Here is a 12,357-nt window from a genome sequence, read left to right as displayed (position 1 = left end):
CATGCGCTAACAAAAAGTTTAGAGCTCTCTTGAAAACTGCTTTCACCTCAAAAATGGGATGGCAGTGTATTTTAAATACGTGTTGTCACATTAAAAACAAGCTGCAGGGATTGGATGAATTTTCTAATCCTGACTGTTACAAATACTCACTTCAAACTCTGCCCTTTGTAAACAGTGCAAATGAAATAGCCTGGAAACCTAAACTCCCGTGCCATGTGCTTTTCTTTGAGTAGTTCTTGGGCTGGGTACAAGCTTTCGGATGTTTTAGAATACCACCAAGAAGACTGAAGTGGATGGCATGGCTGAACAGAACAAACACTCTTCTTTCCTGTGTCCTAGTGTGCAGTGAAGCTTGCCAAAATGGTGGGATACGTGAGCGCAGGCACCGTGGAATACCTCTACAGCCAGGATGGCAGTTTCTACTTTCTGGAGTTGAATCCCCGTCTGCAAGTGGAGCACCCCTGCACGGAGATGGTAGCTGATGTTAATCTGCCGGCAGCACAGCTCCAGGTGAGTCAGGACCCAGGTCCCGAGCTTCTGGAGGCTTTCAGAGGTACTGGAATTGTGTGGTGAAGAGGCCTGACCATGAAAAACCTGTTCTGCTGAAGCCCTAGTAAAATTAGGGGGGCGGACTCCTGTTGAGTCACTGCCAGGTTTCTGTGTTAAAACTGGATCACACACTAATGTTATGCAGATGAGTAGATCTTGGTACTGATAGAGGAGAGAATGTACGGAAAATGTTAGAGAGCGTGACCAAATATGGCCTACATCCTCAAGTGCGGGTAGGTGTTACTTGTATCCCCCACTCTTCCTTCCCAACAAAAGCACCCAACAATTAATAGACCTGTTTGGGTACTTTACCAGCTTGGGATTTATCTTCTGTGGCTGGAGCAAAACCTCTGTGTTGCAAAATATTCTTCCCCTTCTGTTAGGACTGTTCAACTAAGTTACGGTTCTACCTTTTGGTTCTTTCGGATTTGGAAAGCAAAGAGAGGTTATTTTCTAGTTGTTCTGGACTGCTTAGGGAGACCTTCAGTTAAAAGCAGTGTGAAGCAGCAGGGGAATAAAATGTAAAGGTAGGAAAACTGATTTAAGGAAAGGTGTGTAAAAGGCCTGTCTCAACAGGCTTTAGACATGAGTAGTTCTTAAAGCTCTAAAATTATTTTGTCAAATGAGTTGGCTTCTGAGGTTAAGAGAGCAATCAACTGCTGGGCCAGTTCTGAGCAGTGCATCACCTACTCCGCTGCCTCCAAGGGAGAACAGTATTCCCAGAATTTCTAATGACAGAGGGGAAAAACAACAGACAACTGGGATTTTCATCTTTCAGCAAGTTCAGCAGTTGTTTGGAATTCAGAAAAGTGACTTTGATCTTTTAAATTTTGATTAGCAGTTCCTGACTTCCAGGACAATTGTTTCCACCTCTCCAAGCCCCTCACTCATAGCAGATGGTTCCTCTTCATAGCTGAGGCTCATAGATGAGCTAGTTGCAGGAGTGTTGGAAACTGGTAGCTCTGCTAGCCTAACTTTTTCTTTCACCTTTATTATTTTGAATTCCTGCCTTTCCTGAAATTACAAGGTATGTCTGTACGATGGAGAGGCCAAGGTAGATGCCATCAAATTGAGTCTAGTGCTCTGCACGTTCTGTGACAGACAATCCCTCTTCAGTGTCGTCAAAGCAGGGAGCTCACAGGAACCAGGTTGTATCAGTCTCCCTGACAAAAAGGAGACTGGCTGTTGCATGGGAGATGCAGCTACTCGGACTTGCATGATGCACTTTGTCAGCCATCGCCGTGCTTCATGCAGCTGTGGCTGGATTCACTGTGCTGACTTGGCCCAAATCTCATGAATGTGAAGTTCTCTTCTTGCTAAGCCTTTGGAGCAATTTGCTTTGGGTTTGGAAAGAAGTGACTCTCTCAGCTCTGTCACCCAAGGCGCTGGCAAAAGATGATGGCCTTCAAGGGTGAGCAGCTTGTTTTGAATGCCTGCAGGCATGAAAGGGTGTGTGATCTGGTAGGAACTGGAAAGCTTGAACTGACGTACGTTTCCAGACCAGAAGTGCTTTGGCATATAGCTAGCTCCCTCTGCTTGGCAGACACATCATGACTTCTCTTATGCTAGAGACCTCCCATCCAATTCCTAGCAGTCAAGACCATCATCATTTTATTTCAGCAAGCAGGGGGAGCAGGATCATCTTCATTTTGTCAGGAGGCCACTTGGTTTTGGCCTGAGTGTTCTCTTGGCAGATAATTCCAGTAGCTCAATGTATGTATTTGCCAGGCATTGACAGTTTTGTACTGATCAGATGCTTTCCTCATTGTTTGGGCACTGTTCTTGCATATTGCTGATGCTAGATGCAGTTTCATAGAGGGGGGCATTGGTGCAGTAACCAGTTTGGTCTTTTCTTTTATCTGTTAGTGTCTGGTTAATAGACAGCTGAAAGAAATGGTTGAACTAAAGCTCAGCCTTTTTGAACTGTAGCTGAAAAAACAAAACCAAAAAACCCAGTACCAAAACCAACCAAAAAGCAACAACAAAAAGCAAAAAACCAAACAGTTCATGACTACTGGGACTTTAGTCCGTAAGGCTGCCAGTTCTGCAGGTTACCCTCTCTGCAATTCATGGTTGTGAAATTCCACAAAGGTCTCATGCAACCAGTTAGGGGCCAACTGTCTCACTGGCACCTTAGTGTATTTTTAACAGGCCTAATGTACGCCCATCCTCAGCTGACCTAGCACTGGCCAGCTTTCTTTGAAGCCCTTTAATCAGTCCATGGAAAATACTGTCTGAAAGGCTTAAGGTGGATATTACACTCAGCTCAGCTGTCCTGAGAACCAGGAATGTTCCAAGATGTGTCCATGGAGAAGGCTCACATAAGAAAACAGGCGTGTGTATTTGCCGTACCAGAACTGCAGCGTTAGCTTCTGCAGAGAATTTGTGGAATTCCTCCAGGAAGAAGGACTCTGTGAGGAAAGCAACTTGTTTAGTGGTGGTAAATACTGTTTCTCCCCCTTAGATTGCCATGGGGATTCCGCTCCACAGGATCAAGGATATCCGAGTGATGTATGGTGTTTCTCCATGGGGAGATGGAGCTATTGATTTTGAGAACTCAGCCCATGTTCCCTGTCCGCGTGGCCATGTTATTGCTGCACGTATCACCAGCGAGAATCCTGATGAGGTGAGTGTTTTAAATTCTGTAGTTCCTAATCACACTGATAACCCCAAGCTTTCCAGCTAGGTTCAGTCCTGCTGCTGTTCCTGGAAGGTTTGGCAGCAACTTAAAAAGATTCTTCCCTTATCTGCCTTAGCTGATAGCTCTGTAGGCTGTGGTTAGACACTAGAAGAACATGAATGGCCTGACACAGGTGTGTTGTACAGTATGTTTACCTTTGTCTCCTCATCTTTCTGGGGTATAATAGATTGTGTCTATGCCTTAGCATTATGACTTCTTCCTGTTGTGACTTTATTGTTCCCCAAGCACCCTGTCAATGTTAGCTGCTTAAGGTGGTGTTGACCTCACGAAAGCTAAGGTTTTCAGTTTCCCGTGTTCTCTGAATTGCAACAGTTCCTGCATTTCTGTATTCTTGAGAACCATCCTGGTGCTTTGGCACTGAACTCTTTACAGATTCAGCCAGAACTTACCTATGTGTGTATCACATTGAAGTGCAAAGAGATGCTCTTTATAACTCTGATTACTCCCCTAATTCTGGATTATTTACTTTTTCTTTAGGGTGTATAGCAATGTCTGTCTGTCTTTACAGGGATTTAAGCCTAGTTCTGGTACAGTCCAGGAACTGAATTTCCGCAGCAATAAGAACGTCTGGGGCTATTTCAGTGTTGCTGCTGCAGGAGGGCTTCATGAGTTTGCTGATTCTCAGTTTGGTCACTGCTTCTCCTGGGGAGAGAATCGTGAAGAAGCCATCTCGTAAGTAAAGAAATATCTTGTCTTGGTTCTTTTTAATCCAAAGGGCCATGGATAAAACTAGACTTCTTTATTTTAGGAATTTTAAGAGAAGTTTCCCTCTCTTAACTTGCTTTCCATGTCATGGTCAGGCTTTTCATCCCACATGCTTTGCAGTTCCACTGCATTACACCTACATTTTTACACTTTTTGGTTACTTCTCTTTATTTTTTTCCTTTCTGTTTCATTCCTGCCTTGCATGTCTGCTGCTGGGGTAAGATTAGCTACCATTCTGTTGAAGTCCCTCTTTGAAGGCATTCATGTTGAAGGCTTCTGACTGGAACACCATTGATAACTTACTATGCCAATGCGTTGTAAGCCACTGAGCATCCTCGTGATGTGGAACATAAAAGTCCTGTCATAAGACAGGACTGTCTGACCTGTCATCCAAGCCACTTTTTATCCAGAGTCTTTCCACTGTTCCGTTCTGGGTGGGATGGTGACAGCACCTGTCATTCTGTGTATACTCCGTGTGTGTTATAGGTACTTGGATGATGATGACAGCAGGAACTCCTGATCTCATCGCTGGTGCTGGCTGAGCTTTTCTGGTTCGCACCAGCAGCAGATTGAAGAAAATCAATATTCTTTAATTCCCAAGCATGCCACATAGGATCTTGCTCCAGTGCACGTGTTCTTCTGCTCTTATTTTCTGACTAGTTTTTCCAGGCAACTCATGGGGAACCATCTAGAGTTACCAGCTTGCACATTACCGTTAATATGGGATGGGTAATGGGTACTCTTTTCTTTTTCAGAAACATGGTGGTGGCTTTGAAGGAGCTGTCCATCCGAGGGGATTTCCGAACCACTGTTGAGTACTTGATTAAACTGTTGGAAACAGAAAGCTTCCAGCAGAACCGCATTGACACTGGCTGGTTGGACCGGCTTATTGCCGAGAAAGTACAGGTGCAGATGTTTGCTTTACATCTTGGAGATGCTTTGCTTTACAAGTTGGAGAGAGGGAGAGGAAGGGGAGAAGGTGGGGCAGAGAGAGTGAGAAACAGAGAGTAGGAAAGCTTGGCGGATGATGGTTGCAAGAAGACAAGGATTTAGGAGTGCTTAATTTCCACTCCTAAATCCTTAATTTTCCACTTTACAAATTAACATTTTCATCAGGCTTTAGGTCACTATTTTGTCTGGGGAAAGTGGTTTTAGAGTTGACCATAAAAGCATCTTAGTGTAAGTGAGAATTGAGGCTAGTATTTTGGCTTTTAGGCTAAAGGAGGTGTAACTGTTTTATGTACTCTTTTTTTCTAGGCTGAAAGGCCTGATACCATGCTAGGAGTGGTGTGTGGAGCTCTTCATGTGGCTGATGTGAGCTTACGGAACAGTGTCTCAAACTTCCTGCACTCTCTAGAAAGGTAGGCTGCAGGCTGATTGGGTAGACAGCTGACAAGCAGATTGTAATTATTTTTGACTTGCAAGTTTTGTTCAAGTAGAGTACAAGCCAGAAATACCCAGAGCTTGTTATCTGCTCTCTGTTCTCTGGTAGCTGTTTGTCTACTGGCCTAAGAAAACTGGCACGTATCTATGCATCTCCCCAGATATCCCCTGCTGTTTGAACAGATTGGTTTGATTTCTGGCTGCTTTGGCAGAAGCTTCAAGAAATGGTGCAGAAATGTGGAGTTCTTTTTCCCTTTGTGCTGCCACACCAACATTTTAGGGAGTCTTGAATCACCATATACTGTCCTTCTGTTTTGACATTTGATTTAATTTTCTAGATTTGACATAATTTTCAAAACTGAATGTTTCCCACCGGTACTTAGAAAATCCTGTCTGTTCCTGCTGGCTTTAAAGTACAACAGGCACTGCAGGGAACCCAGTCATAACGCTCCGTCAGGCTAAACCTGGTATGACCCAGGCAAATCCATTTTTAATAGTTCTTCCCTTCAGTGTCCTGTTGGTGACTCCATACTGCAAACAGGGGGAAGAGCTGCTTTATCCCAATGCGAAGTCATGCTATGAGTTCTGTAACTTGGACTGTGATGCTTCTTTGACTCAAAGGCAAAAGTTGTTGAATGGAAAGGAAAGTAGAGGTGATATGTATGGGTAGAGAGAGATGGACTGGCTTTATCAAATGGTTGTGTACCTCTTGTAAGAAGAGATGGTGTAAGAGCCTAATTCTTGCATATGTCTTTGAACTTCCTTGGGCCCCTGATAGCCATTTGATGGCTTCTGGAAAACATGTTTTGTTTTGTGCTTCTTTTTCAAGGGGCCAAGTTCTGCCTGCTCATACTCTGCTAAACACCGTGGATGTGGAACTCATCTACGAAGGACGGAAGTATGTGCTGAAGGTAAGTTGCACAGCGTGGAGAACCATCCTCTTGCCACCATTAGTTGGAAATGTCCATGTGCTGCTCTGGCTTAATCTTTGTAATACCTGCCATGGCTCCTGCATGTAAGACTTCTCGTTCTTGTGGATCTGCAGGTGACCCGACAGTCTCCCAACTCCTACGTGGTCATCATGAACAGCTCCTGTGTAGAAGTGGATGTGCACCGGCTGAGCGATGGAGGACTGCTCCTGTCCTATGATGGCAGCAGCTATACTACGTACATGAAGGAAGAAGTGGACAGGTAGCAACCTGGAAAGTTTGTTGTATAACATTTCCATACAAGCCAAGATTAGGTGTACTCCTAACCTTCTGCGTCCAAGTGATCAACTGGGAATGGGAGAGCTTGCTAGGTGTATTATTATTGAGGAGTTTGCAGGGAGAAGTTGCTTTCATCTGAAGAGCATATCTAGGATACTTTTACAAGAAAGATCTGAGTGTGTACTGATGTGGTGCATATTCTCCTGCTGGCTCTTTAAAAGTGCCCTTTTTGGATTATATCTGGTCACCTGGGAGAGGAGCTTAGTGCTCTGACCAACCAGTTGATTTTGTAGGTTGTTTAGGTGAACTAGGGCTTAGACCCCCCTTTCCCTTAGACGTAGTTTGTGATTGATTTGTGTTTTCTGTGAAAGTGTGAGAAGTTGTTCTTTCCATGACCCTAAGCTGGGTAATTTGAAAGATATTGATGGAGACCTTGGTCCTCACAGAGAAAGGTTTTGTTATTGCTCGTGGGATGCTGAATGCTTTAGTATCTGAGATGAAACACACGGAGGTGAGAACTAGAATGTCAGTAAATCTCCACCTTCTTGATTTGGAACCACTTTGCCCCCTCTGCTGGTTATTTTCTATGGCAAATGTAACAAAGTGCTCAGGAGTTCAGAGAAAGTTTTGATAACTTTCTGGGTTGGCAAATGCTATAAAATTTCAACCTTAGTTTAATGTATGGATACATCCTGCTCTTTTCAGCTTTGCTGCATTTACAAGAGGATTTTGCGTGGGATTTGTTGGATGTGTTGTGTGTTAAGTATGGAGAGTGCAATCTCCACTAATATCAGTTTTTGTTTATATGAAATCCTGAACTTCATTGGTTCTGGTTCTAACAGTGAGTGATACCCACTGGTAGAGGAGAAGCATGTGTGCAGTGTTGTGACGGGGGCTGCAGGGAGGTGGGTACTGGTCTCTTCTCTCAAGTGACAAGTGATAGGACACGAGGCAATGGCCTCAAGTTGTGCCAGGGGAGGTTTAGATTGGATATCAGAAAGGATTTCTTCACGGAAGGGGTGGTTAGGCATTGGAGTGAGCTGCCCAAGTGTTGGCATCCCTGGAATTATTTCAGAGACGTGTGGATGAGGCACTTAGGGACATGGGTTAGCAGAGGACGTGGAGTGTTAGGTGGATGGTTGGACTCATGGCCTTGAAGGGCTTTTCCAACCTAAATGGCTCTTTGATTCTATTTTTCCTGTTATTTCCTAGGTATCGCATCACCATAGGTAACAAGACCTGTGTGTTTGAAAAGGAAAACGATCCCTCCATCCTGCGCTCGCCGTCAGCTGGGAAGCTTATTCAGTACGTGGTGGAGGACGGCGGACACGTGTTTGCAGGCCAATGCTTTGCAGAAATTGAGGTAAAATCTCAAAGAACTGAGTTGGTTGCAGATGCTGAATCTGTCCATGCAAAAGCTGAGGAGGAAATAAATTGAATGTTCTGGAACTGGGAATTAAGAATGAGGAGTAACTCAGAGTATTTCCTCTCCAAATTTTTCTGTGTTTTAACTTGGACTAATGTAGGAATCAGCAAGCAGAGTGGTGTGGTAGGGAAGAAATTAACAGCTGCAATTTGAGCATTAATGACTGCACCAAGTGATAAGCAAAATTTCTCAGCCGCAAGAGTTACTATCACGGTTACTGTCTTGCTGTGATATCAAAGGAGAGTAGGATCCACGTGTACCATGTCTTCTAACTACAGTGAAGAAGGCTTTCTGTTTGTAGGCCCCTGCTTAGCACTTAAAGACTCAGAAGCAGAGGTATATGCTGGGATTAAGTAATAAATTAAGACCTCTCTGATTGCCTGATTATTTATCAGGTTGCTCAGACAAGTTAAGCTGAAAATAAACATCACTTCTCCCTTGGAAGTTACTTAACGCTTAGAGAGGAGGAGGACTAACAATTTCTGCGTCATAGTGAGGAAAGCGTGAGAGGTTGTGTAGGAGTCCATGGCTCAAGACAGATTTGAGGGAGGGAAGGGTGTGTTCGGAGAGGAGCAATTAAAACAGTTGGTGAGATTGTGTAGGAGAACACTATCGAGCCATAGATCTAGATATTTTATGTAAACTCTTTTATACACTGCAACCGAGTGATGGCTAAGAAGGCACCACCTGCTTAATTCCTGTGTTCCCCGTTGTGGTGTGTGCTACAGCAGTGGTAAAACTAGACTGCCCTCCCCCAAACCCAACACTTCTGCTCCAAAGGCAAGAGCTCCCTTGGCTGAGCTGACAGCATCTCTATTTGTGAACAGAAGGCTGAGACCTGTGACCTCTAGAAAGTAATCCTAATTTCTAAGAGTCCAGCAGCTGCAGTAATAAATTATCTCTGCAGTAGTAAATTATATCTGCAGCTATCTGTGTTGAATGTGGGACCTACCTGAGTACCCATTGGTTCAAACAGCTTCCTGCTGCACTAATCCGTGGCCTAGTAGTTTGTTCTACCATTGACTTAAATTCCTGGAGTTTCATTCACCATGTTTGTACTTTTAAGCCTTTGAGAAAAGCTGAATACAAAAGGTGGTCATGCAGGTTTGTTGGTCTGCGGTAGGATATTGGCTGCTAGCTCACAAAACCAGAGCCATCTGGGGAGAACAAAAGCTGCGTGTGTAACCTGTTTCCTTGCTACAGGTGATGAAAATGGTGATGACACTGACAGTAGGAGAATCGGGCTGCATCCATTACGTCAAACGCCCTGGGGCAGTGTTGGATCCAGGCTGTGTGATTGCCAAGCTCCAACTGGATGATCCCAGCAGGGTTCAGCAGGTGAGAAGTTGCAGGAAGCACAGAAGTTTGCTGTGGTTTTAATAGGGGAGCGATGCTGAAAGTGCTACAGGATGGCCCAATATACTGAACCAACTTCAGATTTGTGCATTGTACTGGAATTGTCACTGTAACATTTGTTACATGAGGACTAGGACTCAGATTACTGTCTCATCCTCTGATTCAAGCTAAGCTTTTGTACCAGTCTTGTCGTGCTCTTATCTCACTGCTGTTGGGGATACATGGCTGTCGATGATATTGGTGGTTGGCCAGATCTTTCTATCTGCTTTATTCCTCTGCATGCTTATTCTTTTTTATCATGGACTCCTCTTTGTGACCCTCTTCTGGAGGACAGGGATAGGTATCCCAGTTCCAAGGGTGTCAGACCCTGTGAGAGCAATTGGAGGGTTAGTTGCTGAGGAGCAGTTTTGGAGGGTTAGTGACACTGTGGTGCTTGCTTGTGTTTCCAGGCTGAACTGCACACGGGTACCTTGCCACAGATCCAGAGCACAGCACTTCGAGGCGAGAAACTCCATCGCATCTTCCATTATGTCCTAGATAACCTGGTCAATGTGATGAACGGATACTGCCTGCCAGAGCCCTACTTCAGCAGCAAGGTATTGTTTACTTTTGTTTCTGAGAGCAAGAGCTGAAGAAAATCTCACTGAACAGCCTTTCCTTTTCTCCCTTCTTACTGCTTATTTTTTTCCTTATGTTTGTCTTTACACTGCCTTGTCTCTAGGTGAAGGGCTGGGTTGAGCGACTAATGAAGACCCTGAGAGATCCATCTTTGCCTCTGCTGGAACTTCAGGACATCATGACCAGTGTTTCTGGACGGATCCCACCCAATGTGGAGAAGTCCATCAAGAAGGAGATGGCCCAGTATGCCAGCAACATCACATCAGTCCTTTGCCAGTTTCCCAGCCAACAGGTGATCAACCGCACTCATACAGAGGAAAAAAATTTGTCTTTTGTTGGGGGCAAAGAGAAGTATAAAATTCCTTTAAATTAGCTGGAGGTTAGATGGACCTGAAAGGTGCTTTTGAATCCAGGATCTTCGCGATGAAAGATACTTACAGTATTACTTAAGCTTACGGGTTTGCCTTCTTTACCCATGCTGAAGGCTGTGTGTTCTCTGCTCAGTATAGCTTTAAATAGGCTAGATTGGGAATTGGAAGCAATTTAATCATGTCAGTGGCCTTGTGGGCATTTATTTACTTGCTTTTTGGCTGATACGTATGCCACAGTGCACTTTCTGGTGTCAACATAACCTTAAAAAAGAATGGTTGCGACTAAGGAAAGCCTCATCAGGTAATGAGATGTTGGAAGGTGATTTCCGTAGTATATGATGTTGTGCATCAATTTTTCTGTCATTGTCAGGCCATTAACTTCCTTAGTAGTTTAAGGCTTTGGCCTTTGCTGAAGTCTGCTGGAGCTCTGGTCTGGTTTATCTGGCAGTGCTCAGTTTCTGCCCTAGTTGTTCAGCCAGATCTCCCCATCCAGGACTGGAACTGCCATGAGACTTCTCTCTTTCAGATTGCCAATATCCTGGATAGCCATGCAGCCACTTTGAACCGCAAATCAGAGCGTGAGGTCTTCTTCATGAACACACAGAGCATTGTGCAGCTCGTACAAAGGTGAGCTGTTTTCATAGAAGCGTTAAGGTTGGAAAAGACCTCCAAGATGATCTAGTCCCCTGCCACCAATATCACCCACTAAACCGTGTCCCTAAGTACAACATCCACGCTTTCCTTAAAACACCCCCTGGGACAGTGACTCCACCACCTCCCTTGGCAACTGGTTCCAATTCCCAACCACTTTCTGGGAAGAAATTTCTCCTAATTTCCAACCTGAAGAACAGTGAGGGGACCGTGTGGGTGTGGCTTCTGGCTTTTTCCCTTTTCCTTATGAAAGAAAGATTTAACTTCTGTCCCGATGCTGATCCCATCTTAGGTATTTCATCAAGCAGCTGGTGTGTCATGCCTTTTAGCTCCTAGAGTTGTGATATTCTCGGAAGAAAAAGGATGTTTTGATGCAAAGCATGAGCCATGCTAACCCGCAACAGTAATGGTAGAATTTTCACATTCATTCTCGTTGCAGAGGTTGTCCAGTGGTTTTTGGGAGCAGGTGTGCTTCTTTCCACATGCAAGCAGACTTACTCTGCCATCCGTGTTGAGTGTTACTCACCTGCAGCTTCAGACACAGCGCACTGACAGTCTCACTCAGTGCTAGGTTTGACCTCTTTGCTTCTGCAGGTACCGGAGTGGTATTCGGGGTCACATGAAGGCTGTGGTGATGGACCTGCTCCGTCAGTACCTGAAGGTGGAGACTCAGTTTCAGCATGGTGAGTTGCTGTGCACATCAAGCACTTGATTCCTGAAAGACTTTTTTTTTCTTTTTTTATAGAGAAGCTTATGTCCAGTTTGAGCTTTCCAAGTGCTCATAATGCTTATGTATCATCAGTTTGAACCAGCAAATGACAAACTCCACCCTAAAGTTGTCTGTTCTACTCATTTCCACTGTTGCTATGTCCATCATCTTTCACATCCTGTGCCACCTTACCCATAGTTTAGATGCCATAATACGACTGGCTTCTTTTCAGACTAGGAATGCTCCTTTTCCCTGTAAATCATCAAAAGAACAATCTCCACATGAGTTTATAATCCTCAAAGTGAGGACTTCCATATGATCTGGAGTAAAGAGACAGATTGACTGAGTTATGGGTTGTAGTTATTGAGCTTGCTAAGGCTCAGCCGCTCTGTGAACTTGTTCTAGAGTAGAGATAAAGCGGTTCTCCTTCGATTTCTCTTACTCTGACTCTGTCAGCAGTAGCCTCCAGCTAGAGACCTCCACACGTTGGGTGTTCCACATGCAGAAGCTTCATACTAGAAGCTGGATTTTTATTTTCTGATTTCTGAGCATCTGCAGAAAAATTAGAATCAGAAAAACTGTTTACATTCACCATGCTGTTTAGTTCCATCTTGCCTCCTTATTAAATTCTGCAGTAAGAAAATTAAGTGCAGTAAAAATATAAAAGTCTGAGCTATTTG

At 44.3% G+C, this 12,357-nt stretch overlaps 1 protein-coding gene across 10 annotated transcripts in view; it reads left to right on the top strand.

Annotated features, from left to right (window-relative positions):
* Window positions 1–12,357, top strand: part of ACACA (acetyl-CoA carboxylase alpha) — a 125,055-nt gene that overhangs the window by 30,430 nt on the left and 82,268 nt on the right. For all 10 annotated transcript variants that reach the window (XM_084493481.1, XM_084493482.1, XM_084493483.1 and 7 more), the window contains 13 exons: window positions 340–510; window positions 3,014–3,175; window positions 3,759–3,922; window positions 4,711–4,861; window positions 5,213–5,316; window positions 6,168–6,249; window positions 6,384–6,529; window positions 7,759–7,909; window positions 9,176–9,310; window positions 9,778–9,924; window positions 10,050–10,238; window positions 10,844–10,944; window positions 11,563–11,651. In XM_084493481.1, the coding sequence (XP_084349607.1) occupies window positions 340–510; window positions 3,014–3,175; window positions 3,759–3,922; window positions 4,711–4,861; window positions 5,213–5,316; window positions 6,168–6,249; window positions 6,384–6,529; window positions 7,759–7,909; window positions 9,176–9,310; window positions 9,778–9,924; window positions 10,050–10,238; window positions 10,844–10,944; window positions 11,563–11,651 (1,792 nt within the window). The remainder of the gene's footprint in view (window positions 1–339; window positions 511–3,013; window positions 3,176–3,758; window positions 3,923–4,710; window positions 4,862–5,212; window positions 5,317–6,167; window positions 6,250–6,383; window positions 6,530–7,758; window positions 7,910–9,175; window positions 9,311–9,777; window positions 9,925–10,049; window positions 10,239–10,843; window positions 10,945–11,562; window positions 11,652–12,357) is intronic.

This window comes from Aythya ferina (genome assembly GCF_964211825.1).
Source record: "Aythya ferina genome assembly, chromosome: 19".
Classification (NCBI taxonomy): Eukaryota; Metazoa; Chordata; class Aves; order Anseriformes; family Anatidae; genus Aythya; species Aythya ferina.
This window is presented reverse-complemented; position numbering and strand designations above follow the sequence as displayed.